The 27142-nt window shown below is 44.4% G+C and overlaps 1 protein-coding gene across 1 annotated transcript; it reads left to right on the top strand.

Annotated features, from left to right (window-relative positions):
* Positions 1-549: 549 nt before the first annotated feature.
* On the top strand, positions 550-26749 carry NRDC (nardilysin convertase). The gene is made up of 31 exons (XM_054638615.2): positions 550-916; positions 4857-5169; positions 5356-5437; positions 6007-6160; positions 7843-7916; positions 9328-9423; positions 10362-10484; positions 11755-11812; positions 12771-12844; positions 13037-13106; positions 13471-13548; positions 13984-14104; positions 14183-14241; positions 14842-14896; positions 16155-16259; positions 16513-16636; positions 17120-17206; positions 17807-17926; positions 18650-18701; positions 19820-19970; positions 21004-21131; positions 21812-21974; positions 22663-22694; positions 22975-23113; positions 23541-23588; positions 23869-23921; positions 24540-24623; positions 25500-25590; positions 25882-25998; positions 26227-26316; positions 26536-26749. The coding sequence occupies exons 1-31, from the start codon at positions 573-575 to the stop codon at positions 26728-26730; spliced, it is 3480 nt and encodes a 1159-aa protein (XP_054494590.2). The 5' UTR covers positions 550-572; the 3' UTR covers positions 26731-26749.
* The last annotated feature ends 393 nt before the right edge of the window (positions 26750-27142 follow it).

The following is a 27142-nucleotide window of genomic DNA, read 5'->3' as shown; positions in this document are numbered from 1 at the left end:
AGAGGCAGAGCAGCGCTCCCGCTGCCGCCCCATCGGCACTGCAGTGGGATGGGGGAAAGGATATCCACAAGCCGGAGAGCGCAGAGAGCTGCCGGAGGGGCAGGCAAAGATCAAGGAACCGTCTCTGTCGGGCAGCCATGGGCGCTGCCTTTGCGCTGCTCGTTCCCTTCCCGGGAACGGCGGCCCACAGAGCCCGCCATGCTGCCGACAGCCGGCCCGAGAGCTGATTGGTCACTGCAGGCTTGAGCGACAGCCAGCCCAACCAATCGGTGATGGAGCTGAGGGCAGGAGGCTGGCTTCCGCCAGCTGGCTGTTGGACTATTCCAAGGCGAGAGCAGGGGAGCGCAGCTCAGGCGGCGGGCGGTCATACTCATTGGAACGTGGCGGCGCACAGCTCAGTCCCCGAAATCTGTATCCGCTCTTCCGCCTTTTTCTCACCCCTCTGATTTCTCTGCCCGCTCCGCCCGATTCTTAAAAGCAGCCACATCCTCCCCTTCACTCCTCCATTCATGGTTTCCCCCACCCGCTCACGCCGGCAGCCTTGTCTCCACCAATGGGAGCGCTGCGCAGCTATGCGCATGCGCATTCTCGCGGCCGCCCTCGCTCGGAGCGGGCGGGCGGCGGCGGCCGGGGGTCCCCGCGGGCGGGCCGTGGCCGGGGGCTTGCGGCCGGGACGGGCCGTTGTCCGGCCGCTGTGGAGCGGCAGCACCGCTGCCATGCCCGGCAGGAACAAGGCGACGTGCGGCTACGGCAGCCCGGAGCTTGCGGTGGGGCAGCAGGCCGCGGAGGGGGGCCGCGACGCCGGGGGCCGCTCGCCTCACGGGGACGAGGAGGAAGAACGCGGGGGGGCCGGTCCCGAACACAACCTCGGTGACCCCGACATCGTCAAGTCCCCCAGCGACCCCAAGCAGTACCGGTGAGGGCGGGTGCGGGAGGACGGGCTGCCGCCGGGGCAGCCCAGCCGGGCGGTGGGGTGGGCCGGGGACCCCGGGGATGGCAGTCGGGCCGGTCCCGGCGGCCCGGGCAGCTGCGGCCTGTCTGTGAGGAAAGGAGACTGACGGTCCTGAGGGTGTGTTCGTCCTGAGGGTGGGCTGCGGGCACAGGGCGGGAGGATCGGCCCTTGTGCCCAGGCTGCTCGCTGCTGGGTGTTCTCCAGGCACAGCAATGCCCAATTCAGCGCTAGTTCGCAGCCCTCGGCCCGGCAGCTCCTCTCCGAAAGCCTTCAGTGCAAAGTGCGGTTTAAGTATTTCAGAGCAGATCCCAACTTAAGAACTGTTACTCTTCGTGTTTTAGATGAGCTTCTACGTTTTAATGCAAACGTATCTGTGAGTTGAGGCAAAGTGCTTTTAGGCTGCCATTTTGTTTGTGTTTGTATTTCAATATTTCTGAGTAAAATACCCCGAAAAGTGATGAAAAAGATCAACTTCCCTGAGCACAGTGTACAGCGTCTGTGGCCCAGACCCAGTGAGAGACTCGGATGAAAACTCCAGCAGAGGTTTAGCTTGTTGGATGCTGTAAGGCAGTCTGTTCTTGAAAAGACACTGTTATAACTTCTTCCTGTAAAACAGAAGATTATCCAGCCCTTGTTCGAGCTGCTTTTTAAAATTTATCTTTAATTTTCATGATGTCTAATCTGTGCAGCCAGTGGAGAATCTGCTGCCTGAGCCTGGAACTGAAGTTTGAGTTTGCAGTGACATTGGCTGGCAGTGAGATTCCCTGCTGGCTGCCTGAAGAGGGCTGTGCCCATTGGCTCAGGGAGAAACTTGCTCCCTCCCTTCTTGCCCTACTTCCTTGCTGCTTCCTCCGGATCTCTGCCTGCCTCTCCTGAAGGCATTCTTAGTCATGCTACTCTGTGGCAGGCTTGTCTTCATGCAAAGCTCACAGTGCTGATGCTGTCAGGTTAAGAAACTCCTGCTTTTGCTGCCTGAAGCGGCACACGGGTGGATGAAGCTTGGGAAATCCATTGAAGGCTGTCACTGTCTATTCTGAGGCTCAGGAACCTCCTCTGCATGTGAGAATTGGAGACAGTGTTTGCTTATAACATAAACGAATACCAAAATCTTTCAGAAATCCTACTGCCCAGTCTTAAAAGAATTTTTCAGTTGGAAGCACAGAGTTAACATCCTTTCAGACTGATTTCCATGTGTGTGAAGTGAGCCTGACAGAGCACAGACATTGTCCTTGTGGAAGAGAAGTTCAGTGTGTCTGGAAGCAAAGCCACACTGAACCTGTGTCCAGGTGTGATGTCCCAAATCTCCTGAGGGGGTGTCCTGGCAGGTGATGTGATGGTGCTGACAGATGTGATGGTGCTGACATGTTTTCCCCTCTTCATGCTTCAGTGATGTGTGCTGCAGCCCAGTCACTGTGGGCTTAGTGTCTGTGTCTGGTGACATCAGTCTTAACATCATGGAAAATGTCTTATTTTGCCCTCTCAAATAACATTCACAAAACCAAAGGAGCTCTGATGTAGATATCAGGATGTATTTTCAGAAGTGGGTTTGTTGGGACAAAATATTTGTCATGCTAAAAGTTTGCTCATTAGAGCTGTAACTGTGTAGTTAAATTAACCAAAAATGTATGTTTTATTTACATTCATCCATATATGGAATTTCATGGTCCTGTATTTATTGTCATTTGTGAAATTATAGCATTTCTCTCAGTGTTTACCATGCACTGATATGTATTTCAATACTGACTTCTAAACAATTGTCAAAGAAAAACTTGGTGTGAGAACAATCCTGTTTAAACTTATTCAGGAGATTTAAGCAGTATTTTTAAGAATTGAATTTTATTTTATAATTTGGCCTCACTTGCATCAATGCTGTATAGTCCTTCAAAAAAGCAAGTGAACTGTGCTTGCTTCTGTTTCTACCTTATGCCATTGCATTTTTTGTCCTGTATTTTGCATACTAGTGGATATTAGTTACATTTGTCCTTTTCCATTGGACTGAAACATGGAAAAAGTAAAGAACACCTGTGTCAGTGGTGCCTGTGCTCTGGATAACCTAAGCTGGTTAAATCCTGCTGGAGTGAAATCCGAGAGGCTCCAGCAGCACCAGCCTTGTCCTTGCTGCTTTCTGTCCTGGGTGCAACACCCAGGAGCCTCCAGATGAGCAATGTAAAATTAGTATAATCTGCTCCATTAGCTTAATGGGGCTCTGTGCAAAGGATCAGCAAGAGCTGCTGGATGCACCTGGCTGAGCAGCTTTATGGCACATTGTTCCTCAGGAAGAGCAGCCCCGGTCTGTTCTCTGCTCCACACCAGTGCTGGGGTTCTGCAGGAGCTGTGCAAAGCTGCAGGGCAGAGGTTGTGTGTGGACAAGGAGGTGCTGGAAGGTGCTGTCTGGGCTTTGGCTCTCAGCTGCCCAGGGGCTGAAGCACCCACATGTGCAGTGTGTGTTTTGGGACATTCAGGAGAGCTGCAGCTGTGCAGTGGGACTTGTGTCTGGTGGGAATGGTTCACAAACGTGCTTTCAGAATGCAGGAGGATTGACTTTGTTCACAGATATTCCAGCACTCTCTGTGCCTCCTGCAGTTCATCAGAGCATCCCTGCAAGTTACACAGTGTCTGCTGGAGTTTGAATGAGTCAAAATGCATTTTGCTTTTGGGTAGAGCAGATTAGTCCTGCTCAGCAGCCTTGCAGCAGGGAAACTGGGTGTGTGCAGGATCACAGAACCCTGGCCCAGAGTAAGCTCTGTTACCTCCCTTTGGGTCATTAGTCATAACCTTAACACAACTATCAGACTTCTGCTCATTAGCTTTTTTCATAGACTTGATAGTGCAGGGGCTGTGTCCACATGGCAAGGTTCTGACCTGGTACAAACTGGGGATTGGAGCAGATGACCTCTAAAGGCCCCTTTCAACAAAGACTCTTCTGTGGTTCTGTGCTCTGTATCTCAGATTTTTCTGGGAGTGTGGGATGTGACCATGGATTTATTTTATTCTAGCTTGCTTTTTTTTTTGTGTGTGTTTCTGCTGGATCAGATACCCCAGGTCTCCATCACACTGGTTCATAGGGTGGATGAAGTATTTTCTGGACCAGCATTCCTTCCTTTCTGCTGCTGGTGCATGCTCCTGGCAGGGATGCTCTGGCTAATTTGATAAATTGTGACTGTTCCAGATTTGATGGTAAATGAATACTGATGAGGGCTCTTGTAGTGCAGAGCATTGGTGCTTGCAGTCCTCAGAGTGAAAAGTTGTAGAAGGCACAGAGGGCTTGTGGGGTTTTATTTATATGTATAGACACATGTTTAAAAACTTCTGTGCATGTATGAACACACACAGAGTTTGTTGCTTCTTGATAGGAGCCCAGCCAGTTCCCTGTCACTGGTTCTGTGGAGCCTGCAGAGGAGCTCTCTCCTTTCCAACACTTGCCTGCTACATCTGCAGACCCCATTTATTAGAAACCATTGATGAAACAAATCAAATCAAATGCTCTGGGGTCTAGCTACAAGCAAAGACTAAGATCTTAATTTTGTCACATCACACCTGTTTCCAAGAGCCTGACAAGCCTAAAAGATGGTTGAAATTCAGGTTTGCCTGTCCTGAGTGCATGAAGTGAGAGCTAATAGCTTAAATGTTTCACAAAGAGAAGAATAAAAGCCAAAATCAGTAAGCTTGACCTCATGGGAGAAGGGCTTCTGCTACTGCCCTGAACTGCTTCTTATTCCTAGAGCTGTTGAATAGCAGAAGAATGTTTTACTGTCCTGCTATAAAACTGCTCAGTCCTGCCTACCATTAGATTTTCACTAGGAAATCAGTCTCTAAGTATTACATGAAATAATGAAATTTTTACAATTCTGAAAATTCAGACCTAGGAAATGAACGTACTCATTGCACAAAATTATTCTTTCAGGTACATCAAACTGCAGAATGGCTTATGTGCACTTTTGATTTCGGATTTGAATTACTTGGATGGTGCCCCAACATCTTCAGAGGAGGAGGAGGAGGAGGATAATGATGATGATTCTGAAGAGGGCAGTGATGAATATGATGACTCTGGAGCAGAGATTGAAGATGGCAAAGAAGATGATGATGAGTGTGATGAGGGGGATGAGAGTGAGGACAGTGATGGAGATAATGAGGATTTCAATGATTCTGATGACAGTGAATTAGAAGAGCTGGCTGAAAAGGAAGAGACAAGAAAGAGAGGTTGTTCAGAAAAGCAGGTATGTACTTAAAGCTGTAGGGTGCAAAAATATATAGTGAACTTTCTTGAGGTCTGAAACGTGTGATTAGGTGTTCAGACAAGACCTCTTTATTGTGCCTGTCCCAATTGATCCATCTTGTACTTCTGTCATTTTCCTGAAGTGTTCTTGAAGCAGCTTTTACTGAGAATGTTGTATTTTCTCTAGTCTGCAGCAGCCCTCTGTGTTGCTGTTGGCAGCTTCTCTGACCCTGAAGATCTGCCTGGATTAGCACACTTCCTGGAACATAGTATGTATCTGCTCCTGTTTCATCTTCTCCAGCTTCAGTGCAAAATGGGTGCTGTGTAGCTCTGCATTTCTGAAGTAATTAGTATCAATTCCTAATGTGGCTATTGGAGAATTTATTTTCATGAGCTTGTGATTTTATACAAATACTGACTTAGTAAGGAGTTCTTAATATGAGAGAAGGTGTCTCATACCCTTTGCCAAGCTGTGCATGAGCTTATGTCAATTTCATTTGTTACCCATTAAATTGAGGGGAATTATGTTACCTGTGGCTCTGTAGACCAGGTTGGAGCTATGGACCTTTGTCTCCTGGTAAAGGGTGATGAATCAGTAGTGTGGACACAGAAACCACGTGAAGTTTCTGACCAGGTGTGTTTCAAAATACTGTTCCTGCCTGGCTGGGGCCAGGCCTGCCTGGGAGGGCACTGTCAGAGGCAAACTACAGCAGGTACTGGGCAGATCAGCCAGGCTGCCTCTGAGCTGTGGGTCAGTCACAGAGGGGTTGCTCTAGCTGCAGTCAGGATTAACAGATTGCTGCCATTTTGGCACTGCTGATGATTTTTTTTGTTGCAGTGGTTTTTATGGGCAGTTTGAAGTACCCAGATGAGAACGGCTTCGATGCGTTCCTGAAGAAACACGGGGGTGGTGACAACGCCTCGACGGACTGTGAGAGGACAGTGTTCCAGTTTGATGTGCAGAGGAAGTACTTCAAAGAAGCCCTGGATAGGTAACTTTGTGTGAATGGTGACTAGGTGTTAATTAATGCCTGTGTGTGCCTCAGGAGCTTGGGTGTATTTGTCCAGTTCTTCATTTTGGGATGATCAAAGCTGTTGCTGAACTTCCATAGCACTACAGCAGTGATACTGAATATAGGAAAGTGCTGTTTCCCTTTGGATATATTGCTGGTTTCTTTGCTGTGGGATTATGTAGGATTTATGTTTAAGTCTTAACACATGCAGCTCTTTGATTGTTTTGGCACTCTTAAACTGGTAGCATTGATGACAGGAGAAATGTTATGCAATGTGACAACTGATCAGAGGGGAAGTGCTCCCAGAATCCCAGGGACTCAGCCTTTGAAATGTCTGTTCTGGTAGAGTTACTGTTTTTTCTAAATTGTTAGTTTGTTTCAGGCAGTCTTCAAAGTTGTGGTACAATGTGTGTCTCAGAGGGAGGCATTTAACCCGGGGCAGGTTATTCACTGCTGAATGTCTCTTTTGCCAGAAAGTGCTTAACTTGCTCTTTTGTGCTTTGGGAACAACAGAGCTCCACTGGTTGGCATGGTTTCCTTTAGTGAGAGGAATTTCTCATTCACAGGGGTATAGCTGAATACTCTTGATACCATAAAATATCTCAGGAGCAGAGTAGGCTCCACTGCAAATTTACTTTGACATAAGAGCAACACATTTGCACATTTTTCCAAGTATAACCTAAATTTTACTTTACTAGGCCAATTTCAGCTTCCATTTGCAGATTAATTCAGCTTTTTAAGATGTTTGGAAGTGTAAAAGAATAAAAAAATATAATTGCAATCTGTCACAACAGCTTGCTTGGTGCAGAGGGAAACAGAAATCAGGAGTTCTGTAGGACAGCTTCTCATACAAAGGAGATAAATGAGTGCTGAGGATGAATTCTGCTCATTCAAGCACTTGTGGATCTGAAGAAATGGAAAGACATCACCTTTCAGTTGTCTTCAGTGTAATGGGTCTTCTGGCCATAGAACTCCATCACAGATATATTACTTTTAACCTTTTATTGCTCCTAACCTTTTGCTTCAGCCAGTTCACTTTTTCATTAAAAAACCTCAGCAAATTAACCAGAACTATCAGATTCTCTGGCAGCCTTCTGCAGAGTCCCCATGCACTGCAGATCTCTCCCTTTCCAGTGCTCTGCTCTCTGAGGATACAGAAGAAATTTATTTGGATGACAATGCTGACTTTTATAGTAGATAGTAAAATTGTAATGGGTATAGAAACTTGTGTTTCACAGCATTTTGTTTCCTGGAGTTAGGAAGAAACTTTCCCCATGTGGTCATGTTGTTCCTGAGGAACAACTGGGCATTTCCTCTGAAGCCCCTGATACTGGTCCCTGTCAGCTCCAGATTGCAGATTAGGTGGATCACTTGTGTGATCCTCTGGTTGTGATCATTCTCAGGATGTAATGCAGACAGGCCTGCACCCATGTCCTACTGCATCCAACCAATTCAGTCCCACTCTGGAGCTGGGAAGTTCTGCCCTTTGCTTTCTGGTGGCTTTTGTCTTCCTTTAAGACATGATAGTCAAGAATGACATAGCTCCTAGTAAGTCATGCAACTTTGTAAACCAAAACAGTAGATGTTGCATTTAATTACTGGGGGGTTGGCCTAGTTTAATAGACACGAAAGAAAAATATATGAATTTCTCTGTTCTATAGGTGGGCACAATTCTTTATTCACCCATTAATGATCAGGGATGCAATAGATCGAGAAGTGGAGGCTGTGGACAGTGGTAAGTAAGAGAATCTTTTCCTGTGTGTTTAGCCCATCTTCTTAAAACAAAACCTACTTTTTAATATTGTTTATTGGTTTCTGTGTTGACTCCCCTTCTAAGCACTTCAGTCAACTTCACACAATTTACAGAGAGATTAAACTCTTGAATTGAAGCTTTGTGGCTGTTAGCTATCAGTGGCTTTTAGAGGAAGAAAAACTGGATGTGGTGCCAGCACTATGAGAGTTTGCCCTCACATTTTCACTAATTGGAAATTAATAATCTGAAGTGGTTTGGCAGAAACTGGCAGGGCAGTTACATGAGCATGTGGATGCCCTGCAGTGAACAAAATGCCTTTAGCTCCAGCAGAGCCCTAGAGCTCTCTCCAGTCCTGTGCAGAGTTAATACAATCAGTTGAGGTGATTTTACTTGTCTCCTTATTCTAACACCTGAATAACTCAAAAGTCACTTCCCAGAAGGAAATTAAACCAGGCACAAAAGGGAGTGGAGTGTTGATTTTCTTATATGTGATGGATACTCCCAGACTGCCTCTAAAATGTCACTGTTTTAGGAAAAAAATAGCAGATATCCCAACTAGGTCAAATATTTATTCCAAGTCATTTTCTTTATCTGTCTTCGGGCAGGGAAAGGGGATGATTTGATCTTTGAATTTAGATAAAAGTCAGTGTAAACAAGGACCTGCCCGAGTTAAGGTGTGGTTCTTCAACAGCTTCAGCCATTTTGCACCTTGGTGGTGCAGAAGCAGTCCTTGCCTTGCAGTGACACCATGGTAATGTGCTGCCCAGGAAATGGTGTCAGCTTGCTGAGCTGGCTGCAGGAGATCCCAGCCACAGGAATTGGTTTACAGCTCTGCTGTACATGGTTGTTATTACCAGCAAAACAGGAATGGGAAAACGCAGTTCAGGAGGGTGAATTGATTTTGGCAGAGCCCCATATTTAGATTAGTGTAAAGTGGTTGTAAAACTGCGTTTTTAGAAACTTATCTTGTTCACCCTTCAATTTCTTATTTCATGATTAGGCTAGGGGTTGGTCTGTGTGACATATGGTAGAAACAGATTTTTAATTGTTCTCTGGCTCTTACTGCAGGGCCTGGTCCTATATAATATTGATTAATTCTGTCCCCATTGAACTTAACATAATCAGAGCATTCAGACAAGTTGGTGCTTTACATGCTTTTCCTTCTTGACACTTCCTTTACTTCTAACACCTTCTTTACTTCTCAGCTATATTTTTCCTCTTGTATTCATTATTACTTTCTTATTTCACTACTGCATTCATATATGAAAAGAAATTCCAGACTGCATCTGTGTGATATGTCTCTTTTTCAGTTTGGCTGGGATTTGTGCTTTGTTTTGTGGGAACATGATGTCAAACTTTGATGCATGCCACTGCAAATTCTTATAATTAACAGAGTATCAGCTTGCAAGGCCCTCTGATGCAAACAGAAAAGAGATGTTATTTGGGAGTCTTGCCAGGCCTGGACACCCTATGAAGAAATTCTTTTGGGGTAAGTCCTGTATTTCTGTTCTAAAATGGTAATGATAATTAAACTTTTAACCACTTAGAAGTTTGAGTGGTTAGATGCACTGACATGGACTGTCATATCACAGCAACCATTAAACTTGTTCAGAAGAGTTCAAGCAATTATCCATTTTACAGGAAAATGGTTGGGAATAAAAGCAGCTGTCTCCTATTTAAGATACTTTTCTTTCTGATACTGCTTTTTGCTATGTTAGAACTGGGTGCCCAAGGTGTATAATTATGGAACTTTCTCTTAACACAAAGGTGGTGCTCTCTGAGTCATCTCCATCTTGCTGAAGCTTGGGTTTTTTTGCTAGTAGAATTTCCTGGAAAAATAAATTATTTCTAGTTGTCTGTCAAGAGAGGCTTTTCCAAGTAAATAATTCATTGTTGAATTTCTGGAAGTTAGACCTTTACAGCCATGTGAAAGGAGCAAAATGGAAATTTGTCCTTCTCTTGGACAGTCCAGTCCTGTCTCCCTCACCCTGTGGTGCTGGTGAGTGTGTAAATGCAGTGTGATTGATGGGTATTATAGTTACCAGCTTTGAAGTGTAGCTTGTTTTTATAAATTTCTGTGGTGACATACACTGAGCTTTATATTTCCTCCTCCTTTTCCCTCTGCTGTTCTGGAAGCTCCATTGGTGAGGGAATTGCTGGCAATACACAGTGAGCTGGACCTGTGGGAGATGTGATAATGCAGGAGGACTCTGGCCTTCCTTGTTATAAAAATATCAGCTGTCCTTTGGATAGGAACCAGAAATCAGAAAATACCCAGTTCCACTTAACACTCCTTTCACTCCAGTTTTCTGTTAGGTATTTTTAATGTGCTTTACCATGATTAGAGCCAGGGAGGGAAGTGGATTCTCAGCAGGTGTGTTCTTGCTGTGTGGATGACTGGCCCTGCCTCCCCTGTGATGTTTGCAGGTAATGCAGATACCCTCAAGCACGAGCCCAAGCTGAACAACATCGACACCTACACCAGGCTGAGGGAATTCTGGCAGCGCCATTACTCTGCTCACTACATGACCTTGGTTGTCCAGTCCAAAGGTAACATCAGCTCTCCTTAAGAGCAGCCTCATGGCTGCCTTTGTAGCCCAAGCCAGTCCAGTGGTTTGTCCAGTCCTGCAGAGGGTATTTATATGTAGATTTTAGCCTGGTTTCCAAATGAAACAGGACCTGAGCAATTGTGTTGTGTTATTGTCATCCTGCTGCTTCTTGAGAAACCTTTTGAATGGGTTGCATGTTAACACAGAAGGGAAAATCTCAAAGATAACATTTCAGAAATAATCTTGTAGCAATGAAGAGTCAAACCACTTAAATGAATTAATGCTGCTGATTTCTCTGCCATCAACAGTGGAACTCCTCAGCAAGTGATGGGGACACTGTGACTGAATCTCCCAATCAAATTGTCTTGTTTGTCTAGGAGGAGTAGAAGTTCTATTTTTTTCCCCCATAGCTTGAAAAATTCTGTTAAAATGGATTATGGTTTGTGTTTAGGGAGGAGTTTTGTTGAATGCTAAAACTGATTGCAATTCCCATCTCTAAAATAGAGATGGTAATAATAGAGGCATTCTTTCTTTTCTTCTCCTTTGCTTTTAATTTTGATCTAGACAGTAAGGGTGCTGAATGCCTCTTGAATAGTCATTTAGCCAGTGATGGATTGTAATATTTTCTGTGGTGTTTGGGAAGGAAATGGTGGTACCTGATAACCAGCCAGGTCAGTTTTGTATTTCCTTCTCTGTTAAAACAAACCCAGCATTGAATCCTCCTCCTACCCCATCCAGACCTTTTTCCTGCTGTTGTTTACATATACAGCATCACTTCTGGAGTTCAGAATGGTTGCTTAAACAAGAAAAGTTTTTATTTGAAAAAACCTTTCTGGTTTGTGACTTACTTTCCTCAGAAAAGAGGATGGGGAGAAGGAATCCTTGGGACTGCAGGACTGAGTTTGAGGGGGAAAACTCCTCTGTATAATCTAGAGAGTCGGGGCAAGAGTTGCAAGTCCTGGTGATTTTGTAGATCCCTAAGACAGTAATTCCTTCTGCAGTCACTCCAGACACTACTGAACTTTAAATCCCAGTTGTGTCAGCCTGGGATTTGAGCCCCTACACAAACCCAGAGCTGTGGCCACAGATACAGCTCTGCAAATGTTAAGAATTGGTTCAAACCAACAGCTTTGAAGTTTAAAATGTAGAACTTTGCAGTTTTCAAATACACTGACTTGCAGCCTCTTTGAAATAACTGAACTGGTGAGATAAGGTAACTTGTCTTAGATCTTGAGGAAATTGCATTTCTGTCTTTCTTCTCTCTTTTTTAGAAACACTGGATACATTGGAAAAGTGGGTGACAGAAATCTTCTCTGAGATCCCAAATAAGTAAGATTCATTTGATGCATAAAGACATTGCAGATGATAAAATTATCTCTTTGTAAAATGACATTTTTAAAAATCCCTTACTGGAGAAACAAAGGAAATCACCATTTGTTAATTAACATTCTTATCTGAGAAAAAAAAAAGGCAACTTTTTAAATTAAGACCACTGTTAATTGTTCCAGGAAGACTTTGTTTCTGCTTAACAATTATTTAGGCTGTGAGCTGTGTGGTGCTAACTTGAAGCAGTGTTTGCTTAATATGTGCTGATGACTTGACTTTATGATAAGTCATTCAAACTTAGATTATCATTTCACATTGCTTATCTTTGCTTTGTGTCAAAAATAATTAGAAGCAAAATTAATTAACATCGTATCTGGAATTTAAGTGTCATCCTTGGGTGGCAGTGGGTTAGAAATAAATCTTTTTTTAATGGTTCACTCCAATATGCCCTCTAAAAAGGGGATTCTGCAAAAGCTTTGCTAACTTGAAAAGCATTTTTTTCCCTTTTGCAAGAGATTTGTTTCTGTGGTGCTTGGAAGTGCTCTTGTGAGAGCCTGATGCCATTCAGAGACACTTTAGTCTGTCCTGGCCACTCCCCTCCTCATGCCTCCTGCCCCACAGGACAATCCATCAGGATTCCTCGGGTGCAGGGTGAACTCAGGATGTTGTTTGCTGTTCTTGGCTGTACAGAATCAGGCTTTGTGCCTCTTGTACAGAAGGAAGGGGAGGTGTTGGGGTGGTATCCACACCTCTGGGTTAATTGTTCAGTTGTGTGGGCAGGCTGCCTCCAGGGAACCTCCCTGGGGCTGGGGGCATGCTGGCCTGCACCCTTAAAAACAGGAAAAAAGGGCCTTTTCCAGACTCCTGGTGTCCTGCAGGGCTGTGGTCCTGATGCCTTTGAATATCTCAGTGTAGCCCTGAACCCCTGCCAGTAACATCACACTTCCATTTTGCTTTTTAGTGGTTTACCCAAGCCCAGCTTTGGCCATCTGACTCAGCCTTTTGACACACCAGAGTTTCACAAGCTTTACAGAGGTAAGTGAAATGGATTTAAATGTTTTGAATACCTGAGTGTTGAAAGAAATTTTCTTTGGGTGATCCAGATATTTTGTAGAGTGATTCTATGTGGTTTAAAATAGCTTTTAACTATTCTTTCTGCATTGTGTAAAATTTCTTATCTGTGTCTCGTCACGTATATTTATAATGAATCCATTCATTTGTGTCCAGTTGTTCCAATCAGGAAAGTTCATTCATTGACCATCACTTGGGCCCTTCCTCCTCAAGAACAGTATTACAGGTACATTGTGCTGCATTTTACTTCTACCTTGTTTATGCTGTGAATAATTTCTTGACTTTGACAACAAACCAAAGAATCTCATTTACTTGTCTGATTACTTTGGTTCAGCTAGTCTCCTAGCTGAATTCATTTAAAAATGAATTCAACTGCTGCAAATACACTTCCCTTTCCTCACTGACTCAGATCAGTCGTTATGTTCTGAACTCCCACACTTTCAGCTTATTATCTTAATTCTGCCTGAAAATGCAAAACTTGCCCTGAAAAAAGAGACAGTGCATATTTCAGTCATTAGCCCAGTGATTTGAATTCTTTCTGTGAAATGTGTTACCTCCTGGCATCTAATCTCCTCCAAACTTTCTCTTAGGGTGAAGCCTCTTCATTATATTTCCTGGCTGGTGGGACACGAAGGCAAAGGCAGTGTTCTTTCTTTCCTTAGGAAAAAGTATGTGGTTTTTAAGCACAGTTATTAAATGCTTTGATCTCATTCAAATACAGATAAACTCTCTTTTGTGTATTTGTATTTTCTATAGATGTAAAAGCAGGCCAAGCCTGCCTTTTTTTTATCAGTGTTTTGTAGTGATATTCTGTGAGGTGATGATAAACCCAAGTAAGAAATAAATGGGATTTTTGTCTGTGAGTCATGGATCAGCAGTATCTCTGACTGATCTCTGAGATCTCCAAAAGGTTACTTAACTTTTTCACTGTTTTTCTTTAATTCTGTATCCTGAGGTCACATCCTTAAACTGGAAAAGCTTTTTGTAAACTGTAAATGGATTGAAAGCCTCTGAAATAGAGATACCCTGTGATATACTGCTTCTAGCTAAGCTCAAACAAAGATGAAAGGATTAATTAGTAAATACCTTTCACTCTTCTATAGGTTTTGGGCCCTTGCATTGTATGGAGGAAATGGAGAGACAGGGTTTGAACAGAACTCCACTTACTCCATCTTCAGCATTTCTGTGACTTTGACTGATGAAGGTTACAAGCACTTCTATGAGGTATGGTGTCCTGCAGCTTGTTTTTCCTGCTGTTCCCCTAATGGCTGGAAAGATGAATCTGTTCCTTTCTGTCTGCAGGTGGCCCACGTTGTGTTTCAGTACGTGAAGATGCTGCAGAGAAGGGGGCCTGATCAAAGGCAAGCATTTGCCACTCTAGCAGATATTTCTGGTGGTGTCCTTCTCCATTTTCCTGTTATTTGTAGTGTTTGCCCTTTTTGTGGAGTTCCTGAAGCATAAACAGGGAGTCACTAGTAAAACTTGTCTGTGTGGAAAACACGTCCGTTTAAAAAAGTTTAAAAAGAAATTTTCTAAATGTTTATGCTCATTTCTTGGTGGTTTTCAGTTTCACTTATTGTGATGTGATTCCTTCAGTTTAGTAAGCTGAACTAGTGTAGAGCTCAGGTGCAGTTTTGTGTTCATTTTAAAAGAATTTGTTGAGCCAGGTCTGTGGGAGTCAGGACTGGGTGTTCTTGTGTTAGCCTTTATATTAATTAGGTATCAGATTTTGACACTTGTTAGTTAACTTTCTCTTTGGAAAATGGAAGAACTTTCTGCCAGTTCTGAGAAATGCCATTTTGGGAAGTGCATTTAATATTGGCTTCTGTGTCTTGTACCTGAATGAATCATCCATCCCACCATTGATGCCTTTCCTAGAAGGCTCCTTTTTTAAGATTCTTGGTAAATGTTGTGGAATACTGGAGAAAATCCACTTTTATTATCTTCTTCCTCCTTTGCAGAATATGGGAAGAAATACAAAAGATTGAAGCTAATGAATTTCACTACCAGGAACAGGTATTTATCCTCTGTTCTGAAATAGGTAAACCATGAAAAGTAATTACTTTTTCATTTTGAAACACATTTTCAAAGTTCTATTTGAGAAGAAATACATTGTGCACTTAATGAGGCTGTACTTTGCTGAAAGGAGATGTATTCTAGGCAGAGAAATATTGGGATTTTTCCCTAACAGAATTTAATGTTGATTTTTCATTCCTTACCTGCTAGGTAGGCTCTTTCAGTTTAGATTTTCTTACTCCTACTACATTTAGTCATGTTCTGTTTCTTACTAGGTAACTTGGTTTTTTTCTTTGAATGGCACTGAAATTTCCTTTTGGGAAAACAAATCCATCCATAGAAATACTCCATACAGCAGGAAGATAGATTTGTGTGTGCTGTTGTGACAGGCTTGTGAATGAATCCCAGGGGCAGAAGAATGACTTAGCCATGGCACCCCAGTTTTCTGCCTGGTGGATGGAGCTGTGCTAAGGAATGATGGTCTCACAGGCAGGGCTAGCATGAATGCTTAGGGGGTGCCTAGGAGAGGTTTCATGTTTCCTCAGGTGTTTGGTGTCCTAGGAAATCCTTGGGCATATTTCCCACTACATTTCCAAGACTCAGCTCTTTCCAGGTGTCCTGTGCTCTCTGTCTGCCCCAGGATCTGTTCAGTCCTGTGCTACCTGGTGCAAGCACCCCAAAAGCGCTTGGCAAGAAGCTGAGCAGCCTGGTCCTCCAGGCAGCCTTACCCTGCTAAGAGCAGCATGTATTTCATGTTCAAACAGGAGAACTCCCCCTCCTCACCCTGCACATCATGGCTGGGCAAAGGAGCAGAGTTAAATCATGACTTTGAGTTAAATCATGGCTGGGCAAAGGAGCAGAGCCAGAGCTCCTCGTGCAGCAGCTGCAGTTCCTTGCCTTGTGCTTTCCAGGTCACTTTAAATCTTGAATTGCTGCAGGGCTGTGCTTGTGTCCCCTGGAGGCAAGGAGTGCTTTCTGCTGGGTCTTTAACTTAGTAGATTTCATGCCTGTAAACTGCATAATCAAGGTTTTTTCTACAAAGATGATGTGTCTGAAATGTCAGGATTCTCAGAGGAGACCGAACATTAGATATGGTTATGAAACATATTTAATTTAATAACTGAGACGAAATGCTGTAACAAGCACAGCATCCAACACATGCTCAACATATCTGACTAGTCAAGCTCTTCTCAGAACAGAAAATGGGTATCTTGGGTTTCTAATTATGTGACAAATAGCTTTATTTCTTTGCTTGCAGACAGATCCAGTTGATTATGTGGAAAACCTTTGTGAGAACATGCAGTTGTTTCAGAAGGAAGATTTTCTGACAGGAGACCAGCTCTTGTTTGAATACAAGCCAGAGGTAAATGTTCTTTGAACTCTGATTATATGTTTTGATGTAAGGAAAACATGTGCATGCTGTGTAATACAGGCATTTGTAATTAAACATAATGCAGGCACAGGTTTTGTATTAATTGAAACACTTGTTGTATTCAGAAAGCAAATCTGTTTTGTAAGCTTGTTTTTTCTTGTTCTTCCTACATTCCAAGTGAGAAGTCTTTGCTGGCTCAGGCAGTCAGCTGCATTTGAACTGAACTATTGTCTGGAACTTGCAGATCATTGCTGATGCCCTGAACCAGCTCAGCCCTCAGAGAGCCAACCTGGTTTTGCTGTCTGCTGCCAACGAAGGCCAGTGTCACCTCAAAGAGAAGTGGTTTGGGACTCAGTACAGCATGGAAGGTAAAACAGCAGCAGAGCTGAGAATCTCTGATTCCCGCATTAGAGGAAGTGAAAGGATGACAACACGAAATACAAGGGGGGAAATGAATCTTCAGTGCTTTATTGAGCTCCCCATCAGTCTCTGTGCCACCCAAACCTGCTCTTTGTTTGCTGCCAGTGGATTCCCACTGGTGCAGTTTCTTTGGGAGGCAGAGTCCCAGTGAGCTGCACTGGGCTGCCATTCAGGGAAGGAACAGCAGTGGAGCACAGGCTGTGGGGGGAGCTGGGTTACTGAGGCAGACTTGATTTGCTTTTTAATAGGGCTGCTCCAGTGCTGCTCCAGAAGATTTTGTAGGCAGGGATTTAGAAAGAGTCCTGAGGAATGGGGGGATGTTAAGAAACTGCTGTGATTCTGCAGATCTTTCTGGAGATTAGGAAAAGATGTCTGGAAATAGGATGGCCTTCCCTTCCTGTTGAACTAATGCATTTCATGGCTTGTAACAGATATTGACAGCTACTGGAGTGATTTATGGGACAGTGACTTTGAGTTAAATCCGGATTTACACCTTCCAGAGGAGAACAAATACATAGGTAAGGCACCTGGGCATGAGTGAAATCTTCCCCAGTGATTTATTTGAGAATTTGCTGTGGTTTAAAAACAACCTAAACTGGTATCAACCTGTTTTTACAAATTAAAAAAGCATGAGCACTCTGTTCAGCTGGATTTTATTTGCTCTTCTTTTATTTATAAGCTTAAGAACTGAGTTATTTTAAGGTATATAAAATTACAGATGATATATCCATAACAGAGCAGGCCTCACAGTCAGTGGGAGTTAATGCAGAGCTTCAGACACCTTAGAAGAGAATTTTATTTGCTTAATCCTCCTGTTTCTGAAAGCATCTAAATACCATCTGGCTTTGTTGCCAAAAGCAAAAGAAATGAAAGCCTGGACTTGTGTCCTGGATGGAAATGTGATGCCACCACTTCTGGTCTGCTTCAGCCACTGTTCTGGTGTGGAAGTGAAAAAGAGTTATTCTTTGGGTGCAGGAAAGTACTGTCACAAATAATTCAGAAAACTAGAGGGGAAAAATGTATTTTTTGATACTTTTGAAGACTTGGATGAATTTAGCCTGATTGTGTCTGTGAAACACACTAACATGTGGTTTTGGTGTGCTTTTTCTCCTTGTTAGCCACCGACTTTGCTTTGAAAGTTTCTGACTGCCCCGAGACAGAATATCCAGTCAAAACACTCAGCACACAACAAGGCTGTCTCTGGTACAGGAAGGATGATAAATTCAAAATCCCAAAAGGTAAATGCCTGAGGGCTTTCTGAATAGCAAGACCCTGTTTTTACCAGCTGGAATTGATTTGAAGGCAAATAATCCGTGGTAGTGTTCACCATTTAAACTTGCTGTCAGCTCTTCCATGGTCCTTTTGATATGTTTATTAGCTACAATAAAAGAGAAGCAGGTGAGCTAAGGCAACAAAGACACCCTGCTGATACCTCATGTTGAAAAGTGGAATCACTGAAATTTACTGACTTCTGAACAGTCTGTGTGGGGACAGGATTGGGCAGACAGAATATGCTGCTGAGACAGGGGCTTCAGAAGGAAGGAGCACTTTAATTAGAAGGGACATAGTCTCTTCTGCAGAAAGAGAAAAATACAGCCTGGATCAGAGACAGGGGTGTAAAATATATTGCTGCTTTCAGGCAGAATGTCACAGTTTTTAGTGTCTCTTAAACAGATGTTCTGTGAAGTTTTCTTTTTCTATTTATAGTGGTCATGCCATGGGAGTATTCTGCAAAGCACAGCTTTGTTTTCCAATATTTGGTACTTCAAAGGAAAGATTTTTGGAATAAGGAGAAGACATTTAATGATGACTTAAAATAAGAAAAAAAGGGTTATACATGAATGACCATTTTCATTAAAGTCGAATTGTCACCAAAGAGCAACTTGATGAAAATATATTTGAGTTCAGAAAGTTGTCACTTTCTGTACAACTGCTCATTGAAATTTCCTTTTCCTCCCCAGGTTATGTTCGATTCCATCTGATCTCTCCATTGATACAGCAGTCTGCAGAGAAGTGAGGATTCTCTTACTTATGCTTACCTTGCAGAGTAACTAAACTACCATACCTAGTGAAAAACTGGGAAGACACTTTCATTTTAAGCAGGAATAGAATAAGGTGTCCTTTTCTCACATCCTTCCACCTTCCTTGTGGTTTTATCTGCAGTTTGGTGATGGTGGTTCTGCAGCAGGTCCTGCCTGCAGCCAACAGATGTGTAAGGAGTTCATGGTGTGATATTCCCCAGGGCAGGCCTGGGGAAAAGCAATGTGACAGCAGCAGTGCTCAGAGAAGGAGCTGCTCCTGAAAAGATCAGCCTGCAGTCATGTCCTGAGCGTGTCCCAGCATCCTGGGAGCCTGCAGGAGCAGGAGAAGAGGCTGCAGCAGCCTTGGGAGAGCAGCTGGGGTCAGGCAGAGCTCTGGGTGCACTCCTGGGTCTGCTGCACTTGCCTTGCCCCAGGCTGAGATTGCCACTTGTAAACTGTCACAGTGCTGTTGTCATGAGCCTGCCAAAACTTGCACAAAGCACATTTTGGGAAAGCCTTTTTAAATCTGTTTTCAGGAGGTGTGTTAGTTTAATCTTTGAATTGGAATCCAGGCAATAACAAAAACCTGAAAGCAGGGACTGCAGTTTCCAGGTTGTGTAGCCTGCTTTGCTCTAGCTTATTATTATTATTATTATTATTCTATCTTGGTAGATACACAATCATCTCATTACTCAAGTATTGAGCATAACTGAGTCTATCTGTTCCCCAGGCCTTTACACAAAGTGAAATAATTTCATTTGCTGTGATTTTTCTATGTTTTGAGTATTGTCTTGTTAAAATATGCATTCTTACCTTGAAGAAACCTTAAATCTTGTGAAGCTGGAATTTTTCACATTTCGAGGACATCCTGACACATTGCTGGATGTCCAGATCATTTTTAAATAGTGTCATGTGCTTTTTGCACAAAGGGAAACCTGCATTCTCTATTTCTATTTTTTTGGGAAAATTTCTTTTTGAATCTCATTTTACACAAATTCCATTTCTGTTGGAATTCACTGCATGCACTGTCAAGCTCATCGGGCTTAACTTTCATATTTAGTCCATCCTTTATTTCTTTCTTTTTAACCCCCTGCCCTTTTCTCCCTCCAGCATAATCTTGTTTGATACATTTGTAAACATCCTTTCCCACAACCTGGGGGAACCAGCTTATGAAGCAGACGTGGCTCAGCTGGAGTACAAGCTGGTGGCTGGAGAGTATGGCCTGATCATCAGAGTGAAAGGATTCAATCACAAACTACCTGTAAGCTCTGCTCCTCTCCTCACTGCTGTTATGCCTGCAGCTTTGCAGTGTGTGTGCTTTTCTGGAGCTGTGAATGGTTGCATGAGGTGTTTTAAATAGAAAAATTAGTCCCTGGCAGGGTAATGCAGCAAATGTGCTGCTTTTTTCTTGTGCTTGCATGTATAAAGATGGAGTTGTGTGAACTTACACAAGCTCAAATTACTGACTTCAGGCTGACTTAAATCTTCCTTTTAAGTAATAACTGTATCTCCATTAAAATTTTAACAACCTTTCCTACAAAAAGAGCTTTGTGTCTCCCATGGCCATAAAGAGGATTGGAGCCTTTCTATCTCTTAGTTGTGCCTATTTGCATGATGTCTGGAGAAGGGTGTCTGCAAAGAGATTTTGGTTTCAATTTGACTTTGGAGATCCAGCTTCTGAACATGATCATTTTGGGTGCAGATTTTCTGTGTTGGCTTGCTGAGAGGATTGTGGGATCCCTGTTCCCGTTCCCTAAATTCATGTAAGACATGGCAGGCACAGAGAGGACACACAGTGAAGAGGAGACAACCATTAACTTCTATTGCAAGAGCTTTGCTGGAGCTTTAAGACCATTAATCACTTGTCAGACTTATTAATAGGAGTTTTAACAGAAAAAGCCAAATATACAAGCAGCAGGGTCTGAATATTCTCTTATTTAATCCTGAATGATGTGTCTGTTGTGATGTCATTGTGCTGGTCAGCTGTAAAAGGAAAAAATGGAATATTGAATACAGAAATGTTGGGGGTTCCAGGCTAGATTGATTTCAATAGAATGTGGAAACTCCTATTGATTTGGGATATTGAGCTTATTCACTGTGTAAAAGCACTGCCCTTCTGAAACAGTCATTTGGGATAGAATTGTTTAGTGAAGACCATCTGTCAGAATGGAGGAATGTGCTTTAGTAATGCTCCATGTCTCAATAATGATAATTTTATTAATGATAATTTTATATTATTGTACAGCATTAAATTAAACCAACAAAAACCCCAATTGAAACTGTTCTCTTTACAGCTTCTATTTCAGCTCATCATCGATTACTTGTCTGACTTCAGCTTTACTCCAGCAGTTTTTGAAATGATAACAGAGCAGCTGAAGAAAACATACTACAACATCCTCATTAAACCCGAGACTCTGGCCAAGTGAGTTCTGGGGAGGGCAGCAGTGGCTGAGGCTGAGCTGAGGGGCTCAGGGATCCCTGCTCTGTGCTCAAGGGCTGTGTGCAGGCTTTGCTGTAGCTTAGGGAGCCCCAGCAGTGTGACCGTGCTCACAGGGGTCCAAGGATGAGGGAAGAGACGAGGATCTGACTCCATGTTTCAGAAGGCTTGATTTATTATTTTGTGATATATATTGTATTAAAAGTATACTAAAAGAATAGAAGAAAGGATTTCATCAGAAGGCTGGCTAAGAATAGAAAATGAATGATAAAAGCTTGTGTCTTGGACAGAGAGTCCGAGCCAGCTGACTGTGATTGGCCATTAATTAGAAACAACCACATGAGACAAATCCCAGATGCACCTGTTGCATTCCACAGCAGCAGATAATCACTGTTTACATTTTGTTCCTGAGGCCTCCCAGCTTCTCAGAGGAAAAATCCTAAGGAAAGGGTTTTTCAGAAAATGTGTGTGTGACACAGCAGCCCTGCAGCAGCGGGGCAGACGCGTGGCCAGGAGCCACTGTCCCACAGTGACCTGGAGCCAGCAGCAGCTGCTGGGGGAGGGCACAGCCGGCCATGGGCTCTGGAGCCCTGTCCCTGTCTGCATCTGGAGTGGCATCTCTGGCATGCAGCAGCTCTGGCGAGCCCTGCCTGTGCTCCCTGCAGGGACGTGCGGCTGCTGATCCTGGAGCACGGCCGCTGGTCCATGATCGACAAGTACCAGACGCTGATGAAGGGGCTCTCCATCGACGCCCTCTCCGCCTTCGTCAGCGCCTTCAAGTCACAGCTCTTCGTGGAGGGGCTCGTGCAGGGCAACTTCACCAGCAGGGTGAGTGCAGCCCTGCCAGTGCCACTGCTCACTCTGGGATTTACCACACTGAACTCTGGTGCCGCCTCTGCTCTGGCAGTCTGGAGTCCCCTGGGTGCTGGGCAGCTTCGCCTCCAGCACCTCAGGAGTGCTCATGGGGACAAGCCAATGGCAGTCCACAGTTGCCAGTTTGAACAGAAGTTTCCAGGAATTTGGATTTAAACTGCTGATAGGAAAAAAATGTAGTAGATGTCTGTAATCTATTTCTCCTGTTGTCACCATGTTTTATATTGTTTGGTGTATTGATATATTTGATAAGGAGAAATTCCCACAGTGGTGCCACAGGAGGAGGCTTCCCTCAGAGCACATTTATCCTGGGAATTTACCTGCATGGTTTGGTTAAATCTCATTGAGTGCCAAACACATGGAGTAAGGATAACTGGTGCTATTTCTTTGGCTTGTGCCTTCTCCTTCTGGAGAAGTGCAGAAAGCAGCATGGAGACTCTGCAGTGTGGTGCAGAGAAGGCTGGAGGGACTGGGGACAATGTGAGGAAGCAGGGATGTAGGAATGCAGGGATGTAGGGAGCAGGACAGCTCAGCTCTTCTTTGCTTGGGGCTCACTCTCTCAAGTGCTACCCTGGGGTCTGTGGTTGTGAACTGGGGTAATAATTCTCTTCTAACTAAAGCTGATGTTTGCTTTCTTCCCTAGGAAGCAAAGGATTTCCTGAATTATGTTGTTCAGTGAGTATCTCTTGACTCTTTAATTGCTTATTATATGGAAACTGTAATCAAGATAAGATTCTTTTCTGGAGGAGGGAGTTAGAGTGGGAGTGCTGAGAGATTCCCTTCTTCCCTCTGGTGTTTGCAGGAGGTGCCTGTTGATGGTGGCAGTTTGAGCAGACAGTTCTGGTTTGGGGAAGGGGAAAATGACGTCAGACCAAGTGTGTAAATGTCTGGGTGTGCTCTGGTTGTGGCCAAGGTGTGAGCAGGTGTTGAAGTTGTGCTGTTTGTGCTCCCCCAGAAAGCTCCACTTTGCCCCCCTGGCCCATCCCTGCCCCGTGCAGTTCCGGGTGGTGGATTTGCCCAACACCCACCTGCTGTGTAAGGTGAAAACTCTGAACAAGGGCGACGCCAACTCCGAGGTGACAGTCTACTACCAGGTACTGTGTGCTGGGCTGGCCTGCTCCTCTGCAGCACCCCTCCCTGAGAGCAGGCTCTGCACATGGATGTCACAGAGGGGACACACACACACACACACACACCTCCTGTGAGCACAGGCCCTGTGCCCAAGGCTCAACCCGGGTGGAATTCCCTGAAATCCAAGTGGGGGGTTCCCTGAAGGCAGCACCTCCCTTCCTGTACTAGTGCTGGGAGCTGGGTTAGTGCTGTGGTGGCTTCCTGGTGTCCCCAGCTCTGATCTTGGGTGCTGGGCTGGGCCTGTCCCCTCAGGGAAAACCAGAACTTCCCACCTGTCCCTGCTGTGAATTGTCCCTCAGTGCTGCAGTCCAGGCTGAGGTGTGTGCCACAAGTCACCTTGGCCTGAGCAATCCCATGAAACCCACCCTAAATTCTTCATTCTCTTTCCAGTCAGGTGCCAGGAACCTGAGGGAATACACCCTGATGGAGCTGCTTGTGGTAAGTTTGTGTTTGTGTCTCCCCTGAGCACTGCTTGCAGCTGAGGCCACAGGGCTGACTGGCCCCCAGTTTTCTGTTGCTGCCCCTGGCTGCAATGTTGGGGTGCTGCAGTGATGGACACCACAGGAAACTGTTCTGTAGCTCCCAGCCCACAGGACTGAGCTCTCTTAATGCTGTGGTTGTGGCTGGCCAGGGGCACTTCAGTGTCCCCCTGCTCTGTGTGGAGCCCTCGAGGGGCTGCAGGCAGTGTCACCTCTGCTGTACCTTTGTGCTCTTTCAGATGCACATGGAGGAGCCTTGCTTTGACTTCCTGAGGACCAAGCAGACCCTTGGGTGAGTTCACTGGGAGGAATTCTCCTGCACCTGCTCCTACACTCCTGCTTTGACTGGTCTCTGCTGCTTTTACTCTGGGAGTCCTTCCTGCACAGTGGCTAATCCTCAGTTACTGTAATGGAAACAGCAACATCAACATTTCAAAACCAAAAGCACCCATCAATACGAGGTGCAAACCAAGTTGCTTTTGACTTCTGTAAGAATTGCATCCATTACCAGTGTGTTAACTCAGAATTATTCAGCATAAAGTTGTTCCTTGCACTTCCACACTCAGCCCCCCTTCCCCAGGGCTGTTTTCACAGCAGCTCTGTGGTGCTGAGCAGCCTCCCTCAGAGGCACCCTGCTACCTCAGGAAACTGGAGCAGGCTTTTCACAGCTCTGGGTCTCTCACTCTGCTTGGATGAGTTTGCAGGAACCCAAATACAAGCACTCCCAATTTAAAAGGATTTCCTAAAGCTGAGAAAACACTGAAAAGCAGCAATGCAGAAAATAAAGAAAATAAGACTATTGCAAATTTAGATCTCACATTTTTCTGTCTAAAGTACCAACACTATTTTAACTTGCAGCATGTCCTGTAAATGAAAAGTTAATTGTGCTTGTGTCCTTTTTTCTTTTAAGCTACCACGTGTACCCCACCTGCAGGAACACTTCTGGGATTCTTGGCTTCTCAGTCACAGTGGCAACCCAGGCAACTAAATACAAGTAAGTGCTCTGTGGGGAAAGTTCTTCACCACTCCCAGCCCTGGCTGTGGGAGTCACCTGCTCCCAAGTGAGATTTCCCTCCTGTTTAAGGCCACAAATCAGAGGGATTTTTTAATTCAAGGGGATGTCAGAAGGGACACTGCTGACAGTCACAACATCCTGATTCAAACCCAGCACCTAAATAAAACAGTAGCCTCAGGTTTCTGAAAACTGCACTGATCGTGACTTGAATAGTGAAAAGTAATCTCAAGACTAAGTAAAATATCCCCCTGCCCTTTTGAAGCTATCCTGCCAGGAGAGTTCAAATCCTGTCTAGCTGTTCTTGTGGCTCATGTTCAGCAGGCACAGCACTGTTACAGTTCTGTTCAAACCTGGGCCTTTGAACTGCAAGCATTTGACCTGCCAGAGTTGAAGGGTTTTTTGAAAAATGTGCCACTTGTGAAAAATAACAGTGTCAGTGAAAACTTAATTAGCACAGTGCTGCTGCATCTGATTTTTACATTTGGACACTTCTCCACTACTGAGGTGTTTGTCATCAGTGAGGGTTTCAATGTGTCAGAAACCTCTGAATCTATCACATCACATTTTCTTTCAGTCCTATAGCCCCAAAGTCTGCAGGCCTCAGGGCTGCAGCTGGGGACAGCAGAGCAGGTCCCCAGCAGCATCACAGCTCCTGGGGTACCTGGGCACAGCTGAAAATGAGAGCACTGCAAAAACTGACCACCAGGTGTTCTCAGATGAGTTTTCAGGGGATGACAGCAGTGAGCCTGTCCCTTCCTCATCATATGGGGGCTCTTACTTTACCCCTTAATAATTTGTGGAAATTTTTTTTGTTTGGTTTTTCCTGCCTAATTACATTATTGGTTTCTCTTTTAGTTCTGAATTGGTTGACAGGAAAATAGAGGAGTTCCTTTCTTGCTTTGAAGAGAAAATCAAGGATTTAACTGAAGAGGCATTTAACACCCAGGTAAACCATCATCTTGAAAAAGCTCTTCTTTGAGCTGCCTGATTCACTTCCAGCTATCTGGTGATTTTCTGAGGTTTTCTGGACAAAGGCATCACCTTTTAAAATCTGCCTCTTGCTCTGTTCTGCTGTTGTTCCCTAAACATCCATTCTGTGGCCATTTGCAGTAAAGCTCCAAAAGCAAGGAGCCACCTTATTAATGTAATTCAGCTTTTCTCTCAACTGCAGTGACTGTGATGCTAAATTTAAGGTAGTTTTAAACCCATTAAAGCTAATTCTGTTTTTCCCATGTAGGTAACAGCTTTGATAAAACTGAAGGAATGTGAAGACTCCCACCTTGGGGAAGAAGTGGACAGGAACTGGAATGAAGTGGTGACCCAGCAGTACCTGTTTGACAGGCTGGCACGGGAGGTGGGTGTCCTGCAGCTGTGGCACACAAAAACCACACTGCTCTTGCAGAAGTTTCAAAAACATAAATGGGATTTATGCTACTAGTGACACACTGGCTCTAAAATTACATGTTCTTTTAAAAAGGTTCTTTTATCCAGTGGAGTAGAGGTCGCAGAGGAAATATTTTTTATGTTTAAAGTGATTTGAATTGCCACTGTGCTGCTAAAACCTCCTTGCTGTGGGTTTCAGATTGAAGCTCTCAAGTCTATCACACAAGCAGACCTGGTCAACTGGTTCCAAGACCACAGAAGCAACCAGAGGAAAGTGCTCAGTGTACATGTGAGTGTCTGTCAGCTCCTGCTGCCACCTTCAAGGAGCAGAGTGCACTAAGAGTGTGGGAGAGGAGATCTGTGATGTAACTTTTACTCTGGTTATCCACATTTTCTTCATTTATAAGTAGTGTTCTTGTTAGAACTGCATTTTGGCATCTCAAGTTAATTGTCAGGGCATAGAAACACTGAATGAGATCCCAATTTCTCTCCTGGTCCCTTTTTCCAGGTGATTGGATATGGAAAGCACGAAGGGGACTCAGAGGTGACAGCTGTCTCAGGACAGAACTCTTCATCTGGTGAAATACCTCATCTTGTTTTATTGCCCCCCTCCTCTTTGATGCGTGACTTTACTTCCATCAAGGACATCAAAGCCTACACATCAACTCTGAATGTCCTCCCTTACCATAAAATATTGAAATAAAACTGATACCTTCCCCTGCCCTGCTGTGTAATACAGGTGCTTTCTGCAACACCAACATTACAAACCTATTTTTATTAAACCAGAGCTGTAGTGGTAGCTGGGATGAAGAGCCCATTCAGACACTGAGGAAGCTTTCCTCAAGTTTCCAGCCAACCTCTCATCACCTTCCCATGTTCCTTGAGAAGAGGCACAGCCCTGACCTCCCCACGCTCTCCTCTCCAGCTGCCTGGAGCTGTGGGCTCTGCCCTCGTGTCCAGCCTGGCCTGCACCATCCCTGCAGTGCTGCAGCAGCTCCTCAGCAGCAGTGACAGCTCCTCAGGAAGGATCTGCAGCGCTCCTGGAGCAGTGACAGTGGCTGGGAGGGGGAGAAAAGCCCAAGGCTTCCATCTCACACTGCTTTTTTTAGTTTTTC

This window comes from Agelaius phoeniceus, chromosome 8 (assembly GCF_051311805.1).
Source record: "Agelaius phoeniceus isolate bAgePho1 chromosome 8, bAgePho1.hap1, whole genome shotgun sequence".
NCBI classification, from domain to species: Eukaryota; Metazoa; Chordata; class Aves; order Passeriformes; family Icteridae; genus Agelaius; species Agelaius phoeniceus.
The sequence above is the reverse complement of the archived record's forward strand: the minus strand, read 5'-3'. Positions and strand labels throughout refer to the sequence as shown.